Genomic DNA, 18,764 nt, shown 5'->3' with positions numbered 1-18,764 from the left:
TGTATAACATAATAATAAAAAATGTTTTTTTAAATATATTTGCAACAAAATGTGTTATATTATTATTAGTAGGACTATACGTATAATAATAATTATCGTGGGCATAAATAAGAGTACAATTGGGTGAGCTTGTACAACTGTGTGCTTGTGAGCTTGGTCAGTAAAAAGAGGAAGAGTAGAGACTGACAATGGGATGGAAATCAGTTGTAATAACAACATATTTGCATATGAGAAAACATCATTAAACACCTGCTCATTTGTTTGGTGCCTGGCTGAGGCGTGCCTGTGACTGTAAACATTGAAGACAACACATTTTATAAGGTCATTCAGGCGAAATAACGTCTTACATCACATGGCTTTTTTTGTTTATTTTATTTTGCAGACATCATGGCCTCGTTTCACGTTTTGGAACAGAAAGCCAACCTTTTTGAAGAAATCCATGAAGCCTGTCTAAAAACGTTCTGGATACACATTTGGTTTACTACTGATGTTCTAATCTTCATCATCGGGGTAGTGAGCAACGGAATCCTGCTTTGGTTATTTCTTAGAGAAACAAAGTCACTATCAGCCTCACAGGTGAGTTTATGGGGTTCCAACCTCTAATATGTTTGGATTAGCATCACATGTTTCATACTGTCCTAGTCATTTTCTTACAGGTCCTCGGCCTGAACCTTGTTGTGATGGATTTTGTCTACCTCAGTATATTACCATTCGATTATGCTTATGGCTATATTCGGGCAAGTCGGGACAGCAATAATACAGGTAAGAACCAGTCCATTATTAGAGGCCTCTAGACATGAAATAACACCCCTATAGTCACCTTTACACTCCTATTACCCAACATAGTAGATATAATAAGCATAAATAAGACTCGTTTAGTTTTCCGACTAATAATAGGCCGTAGTACGACTGTAAAACTGTGACAAATTGCCTGAACATTAAACATCCATCACTTCTGGCACATTAAAGCAGTTTTATTGTTCGAAAAGTTTGCATTTATTTCATTTGGCCATGTAAATGTGTCAAGCCATCCTGAATGTAGCTCAATGTGATGTAACCCAATCATCTTCCAAGTTTCCTCTCTTTCCATCCAGCGACCCCAAACGAAACAACCCCAATCCGTTTGGCACAAAACATCTTCCCGATGTTCAACCAGATCGGTTGCCCCCTGCTGCTGGCCTGCATGTGTATCGAGCGCTACCTGGCGGTGGTTCGACCCGTGCTGTACCTGAGAGCGAGAAAGACGGAGTATCATGTTGCCGTGTCCATCGTGGTGTGGGTCATCACCATGTCCTTCTGTGTCGCTGCAGGTTAGTAAGAAACTTCTCAACAAAAGCTAGCACAAATTCTGGTAACTGTTATGAATTTGAATTTGAAGTTGTGCTCCATAGTTCCCCCTACTGCTGTGGAGTGTAACTTGTCCATTTGTTTTACACACAGGTGTTGTTAACAACCCCACTATCATGAGCTTGCCTGTTTCCTTCATTGTCTCCAACCTCTTCGTCATCATGCTCGCCAGCCTCGGAGGTGTGGTGTGGTCGTTACGGCAACAAAGCCCGGCTTACACAAGCAGCAACGCGTCGGAATCACCCTTAAAGAGACGGGCGGTGGTGAATGTTTTAACTGTGGTGGTGCCTTCAGTGGTCGCCTACCTTCCTGTTTGTATGACGGTCCCCACTCTTCTTGCTTTCATCTCGGGTAGTTTTAAAATACACCTAGTCATATGCAACATTGTTCAAGTATGCGAGCTGTTTCCAAGGTTAGGCGTGCTCATCGGGCCTCTCTTTTACCTCGCCAAGGCAAAGCAAATCTTTTGCCAAGGTGGAACAGGGAAGACAAATAGTGCGACCAAAAACTGTACATAAAGACATAGAATCTCAGTCTGTGCACACATACACTCAAAGGTCACAACAACTGTCAGTCACTGCTAGAAAAAGAAGAAGGGGCGGGATTAAATCAGCTCTGCTTCTTCCTACTTTGTATTGTGAGTGTAAACATGAATTTTATTCGATGGAATGACAGTTTAATAGTGTATCTACAGCGATATTCATTTCATTTATTCACATTTAAATTCAAGATGACATTCGAAAAAGTATCTTGTAATTTATTTATATCTATAGTAGTAGTATTTTAGTCATTAAAATTTTTGATTGCATTCATGAATAAGTAAGATTTTTGATGTTGCTTTTTAAATGTGTTTTTTGTTAATTCATTGACATATATATAGTGTAATGATAATTAGTTGAATTAATTCACATTACAGTGCATTCAGATGAAGTAGGATTTTTAATGTAGCTCAAGGGTGTCCAAACTTTTCCCCCAGAAGGGCACATAAAGAAAAATATCAGGATGCAGGGGCGTCTTCTGTGGAAAAAAACTACTTACCTATATTTAAATCCTCAAACTTTGTGTTATTTATTATTAGTGTCAGCTTTTTTTCTTTACATTGTGCCTTTTTACTCAATTTTTTCTGGGGGGTTTTCTTGTGTTTATACCAATTACAGGACTTCTGTCGGATGTGCTATTATGTGTTGTCCTGTCTGGATGTCCATATTTGTATTTGAATACCATAGTTATGAGATTTATTCAATTTATTCATAAGAATTCATCCAAATGTAATGTTATTGTACTTATTTGGTGCGTTTGCTTGACTGGCTAATGTTGAATATTTACGATAATACTGACAAAATAAGAAAATTGAAGCTTGAAAACCAGACGCAGCAACAAAAAAAAAAGTAGCAAAAACAAAAAAAAGTAATTTACTTTCAAATACCTCAATTTCTTGTTACAGCAGAAACATCAACGACAATTAGCACTTGCAAAACAGATAAAACAGGCGTTTTCCTCTTTTGAAAGCTGACTATATGTATATGCTGACATTGATGGCAGCTTTTAAAGCCACAGAATGATATACAATAAAAGCACATTCAAAAGAAAAGGCAACACAATCACATTCTTGTTTTCAAGATTAGAAACCCAGTGATAGAACACAGAGTAGTTTACAAGGGCGAGTATTTCACACATTTTGAAGTCAAATCCCCCTGTTGAAAATGTTTCTTAACACTAATAATGTGTCTGAATACATACGCGCTCTGATTCCCGTAGGTTTTACTTGCTGAACTGGCTTGTTGGGCTTTTCCTCAAACATCATTTTCCAAGAAAACGTACACAGATAGAATCATGTTGCATATTTCCGGTCATAATGCTGAAATCGGCTGATGTTATCTTTCACATAAAGGCTGTTGTGGTATTCAACGACACTGTACATACATAGATAGACAAGCATTAAATAAGTGGATGGAGCATCTGAATAACAAAAGGGAAGCCGATGCAAAAGTGCCTTAAAACATGCATTCTGTCAACTTTTACCTCAGTAAACATTTTCATACTACTAAATTCATGGTCGTTTCAAGTCTTCTTCAATACAGCGTCATTTTGTAATTATGGCCCCGACTGACGTGGAAATCTTCCAGTAGATGACCTTCACAGGACCATTAAGCATACAGTAAATAAGTGATATGTCAAAACAGTACAATACACCGCTGCTCAAGTCCCTTAGTGCACATTCATAAAAAAAAACAACACTTTTTTTGTACTTACTTTTGAGACCAGCTCTATTCTAAAGTCTTGTGCACAATTGCACTCAAAATTCAATAGCTCTGCAAATTACATTTTTAATTGGCCATCTTTTTTTAATAGACAATAATTTTGAGTGCAAATGTACTGTATAATTTGTTTGTTTGACAGTTAACACATTTTAGTTTGACATTGCAACGTTTTATATTACATTCAAATTAGTTTGGGTTGCTAGGCAGAAGTTGCTAGAACTGTAGCATATAATGCTAAATAGCACTAGCTAAAGTAGGTGCTTCGAATAACACACTAAGGGTGGCTTAAGAAATAAATCAGCATATAGTCAACAATTCAGTGTTCTGGGCTCATATAATAATTATTCGACGCGTAAAAGGGGATTTTACAAGTGGGAATTTGTCCACATTTCACAGTTAAATTAAAATTAGCCTGTGTATTCGCGCCAGCATCCTATTAGCAGGCCAATTAGCAAACGGAAATGGAAGTTACATCACATGATGTAATTAGCATTTCACTCAAAAAAAAAACGTTTTTATAGTTATACAATTATACGTTTACATGCATAAAACAATTCTAAATGCACACATACGACGAATGAAAACTATAAATGAATATTTAAGGTTACTCTTACCTGCATTGAAGACGTGCTGTTTACAAAGACATAATGTGGCGTCGAGATCAACTACCACCACTTCCTGTTTTTGGTCACGTGAAGGCAAACGTAACCTTAAATGTTCAGTTATCGCTTTCAATCATCGTTTTTTTTTTTCGTTTTCAGCATGTAAAACTAGAAATTTAAAGCTATAAATATGTGTTTTGTCATTGTGGGCTTCCTGGAACGGATTAATTGGATTTACATTATTTCTTATGGGAAATATTTCTGGAAAGAACTGACGTTAACTACGGTTCCATTGTACTGTCAATCGCCAAGGGTTGCTAGCTTAACAGGGAACTGAACTGGGTTCCTGAAATGAGATTGCAATGATGAAGCATTAAGCATTAAGTAAAATAAGATCAAATCTAAGTCCATATCACTACAAAAACGGTATGAAAACTGCTTACAGCAAGACGACGGCAGTGGGCTGACACAGCTCACATTCACTCGGCATTGACACTGTTTCCGAACATCAGCACATGAATATAATTAAATTAATTTAACTTAAATTAGCAGGAACAGTAGTGGTGGGAGGGCTGCAAAGGCCTAAGGCATCTCCAGATTTGCATAACGCTTCAGAGTCTTCAATGGCTCAATTAAAGCCAATGTAAAACAGAAAAAGTCATATTTTCCCCCATGATTTGTTGCTTTGTACTTTTTGACGGTAAAAACAAACATACCTGCAGAAAAATTGAGTTTGGCTAGCAGCATTCCCATCTTCTACATACGTAAGCCACTCGCGGTGGATGGGGCAAATAAAAAATAAGTCATGATTTCAGTCTCCAGGAAGACACTGAATCCCGACAAGCGCTGTTTCCTGTTGGAGGCGTTGGACACCACAGTGGTGATAATCAACTCTTCTTTCTCCCATATGCCTCATTGACTGCATCCAGTGCAGCAGTGCAAGGCTTGGATGAACACATGCAGGGTCCACTTCATTTCAAGTGGCACAAGAACAAGCGTGATGGGGCTAGAAAGGCCAGTGTAAGTCCTCCAAGTTCCCCGATTGACCCATGTTGACATCGGCCTCCAGTAAGCTCATGATGACCGCCATGGCCGCCTCGTCACTGCTAAAGCTGCTCAGGCCCGGCACCAGCATGTTGTCCAAGTCCTGCTGGGACGACTCGCCTGTGAGACACACCACACAATGATGCTCACGTCAAATCCTATCGCCACTATATTAGAAAGTGGGGTTCGTTTGTAGTTAGGAAGCACTTTGGGCATGTGACCAATCACAACAGCTGTGGGTGGAATGAATTAAAACAGACTGTTTTGGCAGGAAGGACAAATTCAAGGAATTACAGCTGGAATAAGTGCAGATTGTGGAAGATCTAGAAAGTTTTCTGTGCTGGTTATTGTGTGTAGCTGCTCTATCGGAGTCCACAGCTCAAAGGGTTGAAAGATAAGCATAATAGGTCCCCTTTAACATAATCGTCACAATCCAAATACAGTAAAGTCTCGTTATATCGATATCGGTTATATCGAAGTACTGCTTATTACGATACTATTTTCATTTCCCGGCAAATTTCTAGTCTTTTATGATCTAATTAGTTCCGTTAGTACGATACCCGGTTATGATGATAATCCGGTTACTACGATGCCCTTTTCATCTCCCGCCAGCCAATTTGGTCTGCTTATATCGATACAAAAGCAGCTTAAATCAATCTTTGCTTAAGGATTTCAATACCAAAAAAGAACACGGCGAACGGCTGCTTCCACTCAACTTTATTTTTCACACTTCCACCACCAGAGCACAGCACACACACCGATTCCCACACTTCCTGGTTCACAGGTCATGCTCAACCCGCCCCACATAGCTGGCCAAACACATGCCTGCAACAGAAGAACCAACTGACATAGCATACACACCTATTCCAACCAAGACACAAGCGTACAAATACATGTATTTAATTGTGTTGTATTCAGATATCTTTTTATCGCTTGCAATAATCACTGTTTTTCATATGTACATGCTGGCGTTCGCAGTTGGTTCTTCTGTTGCAGGCATGTGTTTGGCCAGCTATGTGGGGCGGGTTGAGCATGACCTGTGAACCAGGAAGTGCGGGAATCGGTGTGTGTGCTGCGCTCTGGTGGTGGAAGTGTGAAAAATAAAGTTGACTGGAAGCAGCCGTTTGCCGTGTTCTTTTTTGGTATTGAAATCCTTAAGCAAAGATTGATTTAAGCTGCTCGACATTGTTCTATAGTATAGAACAATGTCGAGCAGCTTAAATCATTATTGCCCACTTTTAATGCAGTTCGGCGCAGGATCGGATATATCGACAGTCCGGTTATATCGATATTTTTTCCGACTCCCGACAATATCGATATAACGAGACTTTACTGTATAAGACGAACCTGAATAAAAGCCAATGCCTCTTTTTCTGATTCACCAATTTGCTATTGCGTATTTTCCAGACATTACTTTTTTCGGGCTTCTGATTGGCTCGTAGTGAATGTTGTCACACAGTACCTGTACTTTCAGACGCGCTGGGGCCCGCCTCTGTTCTCCACTCAGATGGACCGCCTGCTTCTTCTTCTCCTCTGCCAGACAGCTGGAAAACAAAGTAACTTTGCATTTAAAAACAATACAAATCAGTTCAATTTAAACAAATTAATAATACGTTTATGCAGTCTTTTAAGGAAAAAATAACAAAACACTCACACTTCGACTGGCTTGTGGGGAGGCTGGTGGTCCAAAAGGACTGGAAACACCGCTAGCGCTTGATGGAGATGAGTTTGCCCTGTTCAAGGACATGTTATTATATTATACATTGATTTCATAGGAAGTCTGAACTTTTTAATTCAACACCTATTTTGTCTTTGGGCACCTGTACGACTCGACGAGTTCATTTGCAATTTGGGTCCCAATGCTGCCAGCGTAGATCATTTTGCCCATTCCACTTGTGAGGCCTGGAATTATGGGTAATTGTTTTGCTTCGTCTGTAGGACAAGAAATAAATCATTTGCAGCCAAAATGCATTAAAAATAAAAAATTAATGTATTTTCAATGTGGATTTCTTACCCTTCTGACCTTTTGAGCTGCCTGCTGCCTCATCATCTTTAGTGTGGCTGTGCCCCCTGCTGGTGAGAAGATGCAGTCCAGCTGTTAGATACAACAAATCCATTGCACAGTCCAAAAACATCCTTTTGTATCAATGCTTCAATACTTACGAGACGACCCTGTTTAAAGACACGATGAATTCAACTTCTTTGGTCCATGGATTTGTAAAACTAAACCACTGACTTTGGAGTGAAATATAAGAGCCATATTTTGTTTTGAACTTGTAGCACTTTGTGTCAATCTTCTCTTTGCTGTGCAGGACTGGAAAAGAGATTGGACACAACTGTCATGGCACCAGAAAATAGACGGCACTTCTTAGTTGAACAACATAAGAAAGTGTCAAAACTTTAGAGCGGTGCTGTAGCATGGTTTAAAGATGCACAAGCACTTGAAAACACTTTTTAGATGCCACATTTAGTCCAAGTAAATAGACAGAAAACTGAAATCCTGATATATTATGTATATTGTTCCATCACCTTGCCTGTGTTTTTCTGCCATTTGCTGCAAGTCGTCCGGGTGGAAGTACTCATAACATGACGTGCCTAAAATTTCTTGCGGTAGATAACCGATGAGAGTTGTTGCCCTGCAAAAACAAGAAAGAAAAAAAACAGGTAGGTTGATTCAGGACTGTGCGAGAACAACATGTCCACAGGCATGCATCATCTATCAGTCAATGCATATGAGAAAGGCTGAAGGTGAAGGTGAAGGTGAAATTACGTCCCAGACATCTATTAAAGGACGCCATCAAGATGCACAGCTCCTTCTGAGAAACAACGACAAAGACACAAACTCCTCACCACGTCATTGCTTTCTCAGAGGACCTCTGACCTCAAGCTCATGACAAAAGTAGCAACACGGTCCACCCCAAGGGGCGTTTCTTCGAGAGAGAAACGAGGGCCACTCACTGTTGCTCTATAAAAGTGAACTTGCCGTCGATCGTACAGCGTGCCACAAACTCAGTGGGCTTGACGTTAATGTCTTTGGGCGTTTGGTGGGGAGGGTGTCCTTGGAGGCGACACATGGTCACCAGGCAAGTCAGGTTGGAGGTGTCTGCTTCCGAATCCAGCTCGCTCCTCGACCAGCTGTGCATGTATCCGGTGCAGTGTAGGGTGCAGTATCTGTAGGAGTCTGTGGACACAAATGGACGTAAAAAGATGTATCATACTCAGAGGCGTTCCTCATATTTTGTGGCTCAAACAAGGTCAGTAATAAATAGTATAACATATTGATGAATAACTTGCATTGTGTATATTTATTAGGATGTAGGTGTACCTAATAAAGTACGTAGAAGTAGTACTAAAAATATCATATTAAGAGGATATAATGTTGATTAACATTTAATTGAGGCTTTTTCATACGTTTTTAATCATTAGCAAAAAATAAAAGTTGATTTGGATTATCATTACAATTTATTATAAAAAGATAAACTCCATCATAATATTTTTTTGCTCTATGAAGATTTGAGTGGCAGAGTCCAACGCTACAGTTGCAGCATCCCTCCACTAAGAGGCGCTCGCTCTCCTTGTCTCCATCCAATTAAATGTACACGTTTTAACCACACTGCCTTCTGACTTTGTGGTTATACAATGCTAGTAACGCTGACCTACTTCCTGTATTCCTTCCTCCATTTGAATCAAAGTGACCTACATTGTAGAAAGTTGTGAAAAGGAAACATCATTTACCGCATGCAAGTCGGTGACTACTCTTTTTTTACACAAAGTCCATCACGACTTCTGGAAACAAGTTGCCAGGATGGTCTTGAGGGCATGTTTGATCTTGGATAATCCATTTTTCACGATGAGGTGCAATTTATCCTGTCTAAACTCATACATCTGTTGCAAAGACACCTTTTCATTTCAAGCTTACTTAAAGCCATCAAGTAACGTTAGCTTATTTGATCATATACAATCCATAATGTGGTGTACATAAAGTGATGCCACAGCACTACTATTATCATCATCGTCTCGCAGCTAATGCTAAACCAACTCATATTCATTCAAGATTTCACAGTTTCAAAGTGAAATAGCATATTTCAGGTTCTTGGTCTGCAAAATAATGTCGATATCAGGGGTCTCAAAATCAGTTTACCTGGGGGCCACTGGAGCTAGGGTCTGGGTGAGGCTGGGCCGCATCAGGTTTAAAAAACAAACAAAAACGCATTTATTAAAAAAAAGAAAAAAAACTGTATAATAAATCAATAATAAAATAATAAAATAATAATAATAATAATAATAATATAATTACGGTTACGGTTTTCCACAAGAAAAGTTCTGATAAAACATTCCACTGTTCTCAAATATCAGAATTTTTATTTACTACACAAAGTAAGATGCAAAAATAAATCAAAATAAAGAAAAAATAAATCAGTAATAAATAAATAAAATAATAATAAAACAGCAAAATAAGAAAAACTTAAGAAACCACATATACTAGTTGGTGGCTAGAGAAATTATTTTTTTTCAGATTCAAATTAACAGTAGTAACAGTTATTTAACCTTCAACATGAACATGAATGAAACTTTTGATTTTTTTTTTATTTTACCCAATTAGCAAGTTAGCATCGTTACATCTGGGAGCAGTGTCGTAACTTGCAAAATCGCGTCAATTGTGTCCGGTGTGCACACATTTCTGGGTGCATGATAACATACAGCATCCATATCAAACTCGCGTGGGCCGCACTAACATTAAACTTTCATATCAAGGTGGGGGTCTCAAACTAGCATCACCCTGGTCTGTATAATGTCTTATTTCTGAGCAGTTACTGTTGTAAGTTCCAGCAGCACCCGTCCACCTGGCAAAACTGATTTGGTTGCATCCACAACTGCGCATGATTGTGTTGCCCTGCTTTTGAAGCTGAAGCATGTGATTTAATGCATTTTAATGCATAATAGGTTCACACGCTTGCAGACTTACAAAGAAACTAATTTACAAACGTTTTCATTTTACAGAACTGGCATAGTAACATATGCACAATAATATCAGTGTATTATAATAATAATAATAATTATTATTATTATTATACAGTACCGGTATGTCGACCCACCCTTCTTAATGGAAGTGCTGGGCAATGGGTGCTTCTCCTTGTGCCTTCCCTCCACCCGACTGTGCTTCATGCGACAGAAGAAAGAGCGCCTGGCTCCAGTGGACAAGTTTGACGCCGTGACCGGTGTGTCCGCTTGAACAGGAACCCCAGCTGCACACACACATTTCCACACAGTCCACGAATTCAACTCCAGTCAGTTCATTTCAGGTACAGCTGCCATGGCAACAGACTTACTGGCAGCATCAATGAGTCCCTGGTGAGAGTTCAGGTCAGAAGATGACAGTTGCTCCTTCACCTTGTTGATGTCTTTGGGGTGGACAAAATCGAACAAACTTTGGCTCATCAACTCCACCTGTTGACATAGCGAACACTTCATCTTCCCGCCTGACTGTGATCGCAACACCTGGAACTTTTTGTGGCATTTAAAGAAAACCAAACAGCATCTGCCTCCCCCGTGTATACTCAAGTGGTTTCATATTCAAGTGGTTTCATATTTCTCCAGAGGCGTTTATTTTGGAGCTCTGATAATCTTTCTCCGCTTGGGAAATGTGGTCAAAAACGTAGAACAGGTGTGATCGTTATGTGAAAGGTACAGCTCAGCCCTAAATATTTGGAGTTATGGTGAATAATCTATTAAATGATAAATGGGTATCTAGTAGCTGGAAATGACACAAAAAAGTGGGAAGACTGTAAGAATATGTAAGAAAAAATTATTAGTAGTAATATTCATATTGTTTTAATTATTATTATTGATTAGTATTATGATACAAGAAAACAAAAGAATTCTGTACAAAGTGGAAAAAGGGACTGTTTTATTTAATAACAATGTTAATAACAATCATATTATGATATAAATATAAATATTTAATAATAACCTTAATAATGTAAATGTAAATGTAACACAAATTATTCAATTTTTTAAAAATATAATTAAAAATATGAATTATGAAAAATTCTACATTAAATTATGGGGGACAAGGAGCATTTTCTATGATTAATTAGCATTAAATGTACTATATTGGATAATAATTTGTTTTAAAAATTGGCCAAAAAAACAGTACTAAGTACTGTAAACAAAAGAAAATTGCCCCATTTTATCTCCCTAACTTTGTAGAGAATTTTCTTATTCTACATATTTTTCAAGCCATAAAATACCAATCAAACAAATACAAATTGAGTTTAACCGTTCTGTACAATCGGTATAATAAAATTGCATGTAGTCTTTTATTCCTCCGGCCTGGATGTCTGCTACTATTTATGAGTTCCTCGTCATTCAAATGGGAACAGCAATGTCAAAATCAACCCTCAAATGGTGTTCAAATGATGAGAATGGGGACACACCCGACTAAAGTTGAGGATCTTGGAGACAGACTCGGAGATAAACAAAATTTTTGCTCGGTCGCAGCTCACAACTAACAGGAAACCGTCTGCAACCTGGAAGATCATACACATGAAAGTGAATCAAGAGATAATCACGTTAGAGCAGGGGTCGCCAACGCGGTAGCGGTTGAGGCCCCTACCCTGAGCAAAAGGTGCCTGAGGTCATCATGAGGCAGGATAGAAGGCTTACAGGCAGCCTCTGCAAAGCTGCTGCCCGACCCGGCTGGAAACACAAAACGGAGACATACTTTTAGAGCAAACAGAAAAATAATACCACCTGAAAAGCGTACCTTTAAGGGCTTTCAGGTGTTGCACAGCCTTGCGCAGCACGGTGAGTCTGTCGAGTTTTCGGGACATGGGCTGACAGGCGGGGATCATGGCGGACAGCTCGTCGATGAGGTTGTTTATCTTATCTCGCCGCTGCTTCTCAGTGAGGCGGTGAGGCTGCCTGGGAGTGCATTTTGCTATTAGATATATATAGAGATAGAGATCTATGGCGATTGGACAGTGGTGGGCCACTTTACTTCATAGAGTATACTCTAGATCAGAGGTAGGAAACCTATGGCTCGGGAGCCAGGTTGGGCTCTTTTGATGACTGCATCTGGCTCTCAAGCATTTCTTACCACAATAAAAATGTATTTTTGCTAACATTTTAAAGTAAACATCACAGAAATCACTGTTAAAAATAATATTAAAAATCAAAACTTTCTTATGCATTTTAATTCGTCCATCTATTTTCTACTGCAATACGGCCGACCATATCCATCTTTCCTGATGATATTTTCCAGGTCAAACACCAAAACTTGATTATTACTGGGTAATGCGGTAGTCTACCTCGGTCATTGAGATGTCAACAAAACATGTAAATGTAAACTTTCCTCCTTTAGTCAAATAGCTAAAGCTGCAGAAGCAAGCCTTCTGGTGAAGATGGCCAAAAGAATGAAATATACGGAGTACGGTGCAAAACCATGCAGCAGCAGAAGTTGTATTAATGGCAACAAGTATTTGATTTATTATCAGACACTGTGCTGCTCACGAAAGTGTGCTGGCCACACCCCATTGGCGTGGGGTAGTGTGCCTGGTCTACGTAATTAGAGCCCATTATATCTAAAACTGTTGGTCTTACATAAACATGCACACATTTTATTGCATTCAATGTTTAAAAAAATGTATATGTTTAAAAAAATGTATATGGCTCTCAGAGATACACATTTTTAAATTTTTGGCCTTCATGGCTCTCGTAGCCAAAAAGGTTCCCGACCCCTGCTCTAGATACACAGTAGAACCTTTTTTGAGAAGTGCATTCCAATTATTATAAATGAAATGGATGTGTAAATGTGATTAAGAGATATAGCAGGGGTGGGTAAACTACAGCTTGGGGGCCACATGAACATGAACTTATGGCCCACGCCGAACAGCAGCGATAGAGCAGTGATGTCATGGCATGAAAGCATCCAATCAAATTGTTCTGATGTTACCCCTGAGAGCATGCTACTGTTGCTATGGTATGCTGTAATCCTTCACACACACACACACACACACATTTCGAGATGAAAATACCTGAAGCATTTCATTTTGGCTTGCTGGTCCTCTCCTTCGGATCTGCTAATGTAAAAAGAAATTTGAAATTGGATACTTATAGACAGAATTATTCACGAATGCCAGTGTACCTGGTGAAGTCCTCATCCATTTGGAAGTCAAGACAGCGGCTGTTAGATCACACCAATTTAGAATCAAATAAAAAGTGCGATGATGAAAAAAAAACGCTTACTGCAAGAGGGCGTCTGATCTCTCGTCCACATCGCCCTTGCGTTTCCTTGGCAGCTCAGCAGCAGGTAGCGAAGCGGTCGCTTGGCTCGGCCTTCCCTCCTCTGCGTTGCCACCTAATGCACGCAAACAAATAGACGACCTTGAGTCAGTGTGGGCAACCTCCAGTGCTTTCATAGCAGCTTGAATAAATCATGGAATGGCTGCTAATTTACAAATGGATCGGGAATACAATGACATGAAAGTAAGGGGGAGGATTGCCAAACAAGCGAGGGGTGGAAATGCACTCATCCACACAGCTAAGTGCTACACGCACAACAAATTCTGGTACCAATGCACCCAATAATGTAAATAAATAAAAGTAAATGTGCTGAATTTAATAAATGAACACAACATTCAACCAAAGAATTAAATGATATTTATATGATATGACACTTGGGCCCCATAAACATTTAGTTTCATAGGCTGTATTGGATTCATTAGGATGATTCAGCATTCCTGCTTTTCCAAAATAAAATACAATTACATTTCTAAAAATTTGACTTTCATTCATTCATTGAGCATTGTGCTTTACAAACATATTATCTTTTGACTTTTTATTGTACTTCGGCTCCGGCCAATAACACCCCCACCCCCGCTCCTCCCACACACACACCCTCGATGTGAGCCAGTGGTGTGCCGGCTTCGGGCTGCCATTGAACTGTGATAGAAGTTGCCAAATCCAGAAGGCACGTGAAGGTAAATTGGGTTTGAGCTATCATGTTACCTAAATCTTATTTAATGCCGTAACACTGACCTACTTCTCTAGGTAGAGACTACTATACATACTACTATACACTATACTATACGTACTTCTAATTGTTACACTTTTCTGGGAAAAAAACCCCAAACAACTCTTGATGAAAGTGAAGGCACTGTTGACCTTGGCTGACCCATATTCACTTTTTGGCTCACTTTGGCGAGCTCAAGCAATAAATACAAAGTTAGTCTGTTGTCTACTAAAATTCTAGTACAATCCAAATATATGCAGCGTTACTATTTGATGAGTAATAGTGACACCGTTCTCATTAATCCCCCCTGAGCAGTTTAGTGGGTCATCACTGACGTAAAAGTGGAATGTGGGAGCTGGCTGGCCCTGTCTTCCACCCACTACTTCCGTGCCGATGCTGCACGCTATTTTCAATGTCACATCCTTTCCACAGTGTCCTGAAATTGTCCAAAGATTACAATGCAAGCCAGATTAAAACTGTGTTTCCCAACCTTTATTTTACTCTAGAAAAATCAACTAAAATGTCACAAAAAGTATATCAACCGATACAATTATTAGATTCGTTATTTAGAGTACCTTCTGCCATTTTATTGTTCTGCTATACTATACATCACTGGCATACATAGACGAACATGGATAGGTTATTTGCGGAAAATAAACAACATGAATGGAACATGAGGTAAAATTGGACAATTTGTGAGAAATGTACCCATGCAGCCTATTATTGAAATAATGATAGAGACACAATGAGCAGTGAGGGGTTACGTTCAAAAACATCACCTAATTTAAGGGAAATTGACTACTTTTCAGTGTGTTTCCCAGCATACTTTCCAGAACACACGCATATTAAAGCCGGCGTGTCCCCGAATGCATCTTGTCATGAGAATGAGAGTTTCCAGGATGAACGGACTAGAGACGTATGTGTGTTGAATGTGAGACGCTGTGTGGCTGCGTGGGGAAGCTCCACTGTACTTCCATCTGCCGTTCATTACACAAAAAAAATGAAACGGTATTCATGAAATAAATTAGTTACGACCGTTAAGAAGAACTGAAAAATTGAAATAAAACACAATGATGAAATCAACTCAGCCTCTATGTACATTATGTTTTTATCAATACTTGGTTCAATCAGAGCATAAACATAAATGGTCCATTGTTGATGTGACCTACACGATGTGACCTACATGCCATACCTTCAATAACAAGCAGCCAGTGCATCCCACTTGATTAACTTCAAGGTACTTGGTAGGCAGACTTGTTGAAACTACACTAGTATCCACAATATAGCAAAACAGTAGAGTTCAAAGATGAAAAAATTACAAAATATAGGAAGCAGTAAGACATTTTAAACATATTGGAATTATCACATATAAAGTAAAACATTGATTTCTTTACGGGCTGCACGGCGGTCGAGTGGTTAGCGCGCAGACCTCGCCTGGCTGGCAATCAGTCCAAGGTGTACCCCGCCTCTCGCCCGAAGACAGCTGGGATAGGCTCCAGCACCCCCCGCGACCCTCGTGAGGAAAAGCGGTAGAAAATGAATGAATTAATTTCTTTACTACCACTCCTGCAAATGCGAAGGCATTTACAACAACATATTTTTAGATTTTAGTATGTTATTTTTTTCTAAAATATAGAGTGATAATAATATTACATTTCCAGCATTTTAAACATATCGGATGCAGTCATGTCGTTACTTTTCATTTGTATTTTATGCTACTTTTTGTGTTACTCCTTTGTGGTTTAATGACAAGACATGACCAGGTCATGGCAATACAATACATTCATTCATTCATGAGTGTAAATGATTGCCCACAAGAGCTATAAAGCAACATGAATGCTGTAGCTTCTCACAGATAGTCTGCTCTCACATCATTTTTGTAAAAAAAAAAGAATCCTTCACATGAGCACTCTCACAGACACCCACACATTACTGATATTCCTCCCAGATGCGTGTTTCAGTCTGCAGTTGTACACCCAGCAACAATTACTTCCTGTTAGCATTCCGGTAGTCCACACCTCTCAAGTGGGGTGATGACGTGCACTATTCTGCACTATTATACGCATATTCATGCACTGAAGTGACCTGGTTCTCTTTGCATGCACACGCACCACAATGTCACTACACAATTGCATTTAATGATACCCAACTACAAATGGCTCTCACATTATTAGAACAAATCCCAGCCTTTACATTGAGGAACACGACCGTGTGTGTGTGTGTGCCCGACTACTAGGGGCAGCCTTCAGCCCGCAAAGTACACTGTGTTCTAGGTTATTCCTGGATGACATGACCCCGGTTACTTCTACCTACTGTATAGGCCATGTTAAGAATGTCATGAGAAAATTGTCCCCCCACCCAACCCCAACACATCCACACAGTAGTCTGTGACAGGCTAAATGTATCTTTTTGAAATACATTAACAACAATTCACATGGCCATAGTAGTTAGTCATGCATTTTAAACAGAGAGAGCGCACTTGAGAGTACACAGTGGACAAAATCTGCAGTGGAATTCAGAATAAACAAACATTTTAGCATGCAAGTCATTTTGTTGATTTATTTTTCATGGTTTCCATATTGGAAACAATATGATCTCCCATGTGAATAGACCTAACTTTGGATGAACAGTTTGGAAAGTACATTTTGTCCATTATTCACAAGATATTTTGCAATGTACTGGAAAAACAGCACAACTGTAATACACTAAAAGGTCAGAAGAATAGATAGATTTCCTCTATTGCCACTATTGTTAAACATGCTAATTCAGCTTAACACAACAAAATACCTCTCAATGCCGTCTTACAGCTGATGATTTACAAACTATATTTTTTGCTGAAGGAATATTTGTATAAATAAATGCTTTGCAACTATTATTGGGAATGTGATCATAGGTTACTTTGTTGAATGTACATGTTGTCCTTGGGAAAATCATGCTATCTAATCATGCTATATATACTAAGTGATATTGGAAAAACACTATGCAGTGAGAACAATAAGTACACCACATTCCAATGAGATGCACTGACACAACCCAAGCTAATATTGTGCCTTTATAAAATTGTAATTCAACCATATATGTATATGATATCAGTTTGCGTCTCACTAATAAACTTATCATATGATATTCATTAATGGTACGGGTGCTTCTAATAAATGTCTAGTCATTGGATTAATGCACTTATTGGAGTAGGTTAGATACACGCACATATAAACGTATTTTAAACTTTTTTCTGTGATTTTTTCGATGGAGCTCTTAAACGCCCCCTGCTGGCCAGTAAAGGAACTTCTGCTCCACTGCTCTACTGACCCACTTTGCCTCGTGCACGCACGTGAGCAACTAAGCCCCTCATGGGGACTTTGGAGAAGGTTAAAAACTAAATAAAACTTTTTCGTGGGCCTTTAGGTAAAAATCAATGGAACGGTGTTACATTAAAGTCACATGTATGCTGTTTGGGGACCGATTTTCGGAGACATTTGTCGTTATAGTTACAGTCACGTGCCTACGTGAGGTATGCTGGGCAGGCAAACTGCTCCCGGCTTCCCCTCCCATGCTCATGCGCGTGCCCGTCCAGCATTTGAGAGATGAGAACCAGCCCGTAGTACGGAATAATGAATGGGCAAGTTAGCACGGCGGTGACTTGTCCAATTCGCCATACGGTCGTTTACCGGCTTACTACCGGCATTTTGAGCAGCTTTGTCGGCAGGGGTCCAACACCCTGGCCGCTAAAAGAACCCTGCTGGATTTATTGTCTTACTCGCTTGTGTGCTGTTATTCTAATTATTTATTGTTAAAGTTGAAGCGGTAAAAGTTCCCGCCGTGACAAAATACTCAAATTTTCTACATTGAGGTCTACATTAAAAGTCACCACTTCTTTTCTTGGTTCAATTGTTTTACTTTGAGTAAATGTGTTAAAAGGATAGTCTATACTAATGCTATGTTATAATTCGGGTAAGGGGACACTTACCTGTGAGGCGGTCTGCTGTCCCTTCCGAGCCTCCGTCCGACATGGCGTCTGAAAGGGAAGCCAGTGTCCCGGAGGAGGCTACGGTGCACGGCGGCGGCGCATGTGGAGGAGCCAAGTGATAAAGGGAGAGGAGGGAGCCGCAAAGAGCCGGCGAGTTGTATAATTGACTTCATTTTTGCCTCCCCTCAACCCCTCCCGTATATTTTTTTTACAAAGGAGGCGGAGTGGGGTGAGGTCGAGGGGGCAGAAACGTGAGGGATGGGACACCCGTGTCCTTTCGGAAACATGTCTCCTCCTCCAGCTTGTATTTATTTATTTATTTATGCGCTTCATTCATGCCCACGTGCTGACGTCATACTACTGATTTATTCCTCTTTTGGAATCAGCACTCGTTTTATCAGTCGACATCGTCTTACCTGCATGGTTTAACACCCAAACAAGTTTACTAGTTTTATACGCCCCCAAAACACTTCTATTTTTATTAAATATAAAATAAATAAATATAATAATACATTTTAGTGACCTCGAGC

The 18,764-nt window shown here is 39.5% G+C and overlaps 2 protein-coding genes across 3 annotated transcripts; one reads left to right on the top strand and one right to left on the bottom strand.

Moving 5' to 3' along the window:
• The first annotated feature begins 339 nt into the window (after positions 1–339).
• Positions 340–3,377, top strand: LOC131132587 (P2Y purinoceptor 1-like). Its single transcript, XM_058078356.1, has 4 exons — positions 340–576; positions 657–762; positions 1,095–1,310; positions 1,441–3,377. Exons 1-4 carry the CDS (start codon positions 388–390, stop codon positions 1,863–1,865), a joined length of 936 nt encoding a protein of 311 aa, XP_057934339.1. The 5' UTR covers positions 340–387; the 3' UTR covers positions 1,866–3,377.
• On the bottom strand, positions 2,126–18,696 carry LOC131132586 (basic helix-loop-helix ARNT-like protein 2). 2 transcript variants are annotated; one of them, XM_058078355.1, is made up of 18 exons: positions 18,235–18,343; positions 15,662–15,780; positions 13,502–13,613; positions 13,401–13,439; positions 13,291–13,335; positions 12,021–12,178; positions 11,871–11,953; positions 11,692–11,784; positions 10,585–10,702; positions 10,351–10,500; positions 8,213–8,435; positions 7,784–7,890; positions 7,418–7,568; positions 7,269–7,327; positions 7,075–7,186; positions 6,909–6,987; positions 6,717–6,798; positions 2,126–5,374 (listed from the first exon to the last, which is right to left on the bottom strand). In XM_058078355.1, the coding sequence occupies exons 4-18, from the start codon at positions 13,418–13,420 to the stop codon at positions 5,217–5,219; spliced, it is 1,638 nt and encodes a 545-aa protein (XP_057934338.1). In that variant the 5' UTR covers positions 13,421–13,439; positions 13,502–13,613; positions 15,662–15,780; positions 18,235–18,343; the 3' UTR covers positions 2,126–5,216. The 2 variants fall into 2 exon arrangements, with proteins under 2 accessions (XP_057934338.1, XP_057934336.1); XM_058078353.1 differs by lacking the exon at positions 15,662–15,780 and having other exon boundaries at positions 13,291–13,332; positions 18,235–18,696.
• Positions 18,697–18,764: the final 68 nt, after the last annotated feature.

The sequence above is a fragment of the Doryrhamphus excisus genome, chromosome 7 (genome assembly GCF_030265055.1).
Source record: "Doryrhamphus excisus isolate RoL2022-K1 chromosome 7, RoL_Dexc_1.0, whole genome shotgun sequence".
NCBI classification, from domain to species: domain Eukaryota; kingdom Metazoa; phylum Chordata; class Actinopteri; order Syngnathiformes; family Syngnathidae; genus Doryrhamphus; species Doryrhamphus excisus.
This window is presented reverse-complemented; position numbering and strand designations above follow the sequence as displayed.

Bases quoted from the DNA above. Each gene is read 5' to 3' on its own strand.
- LOC131132586 (XM_058078353.1), bottom strand. From the start codon at position 18,277: ATGTCGGACGGAGGCTCGGAAGGGACAGCAGACCGCCTCACAG. The intron at 7,891-8,212 runs GTGAGTGGCCCT...TTGTTTTTGCAG, and splicing joins TTCACTTTTATAGAGCAACA to GGCAACAACTCTCATCGGTT. The intron at 7,328-7,417 runs GTAAGTATTGAA...TCTTCTCACCAG, and splicing joins TCTTTAAACAGGGTCGTCTC to CAGGGGGCACAGCCACACTA.
- LOC131132587 (XM_058078356.1), top strand. From the start codon at position 388: ATGGCCTCGTTTCACGTTTTGGAACAGAAAGCCAACCTTTTTGAAGAA. The intron at 577-656 runs GTGAGTTTATGG...ATTTTCTTACAG, and splicing joins AGTCACTATCAGCCTCACAG to GTCCTCGGCCTGAACCTTGT. The intron at 1,311-1,440 runs GTTAGTAAGAAA...TTTTACACACAG, and splicing joins GTCCTTCTGTGTCGCTGCAG to GTGTTGTTAACAACCCCACT.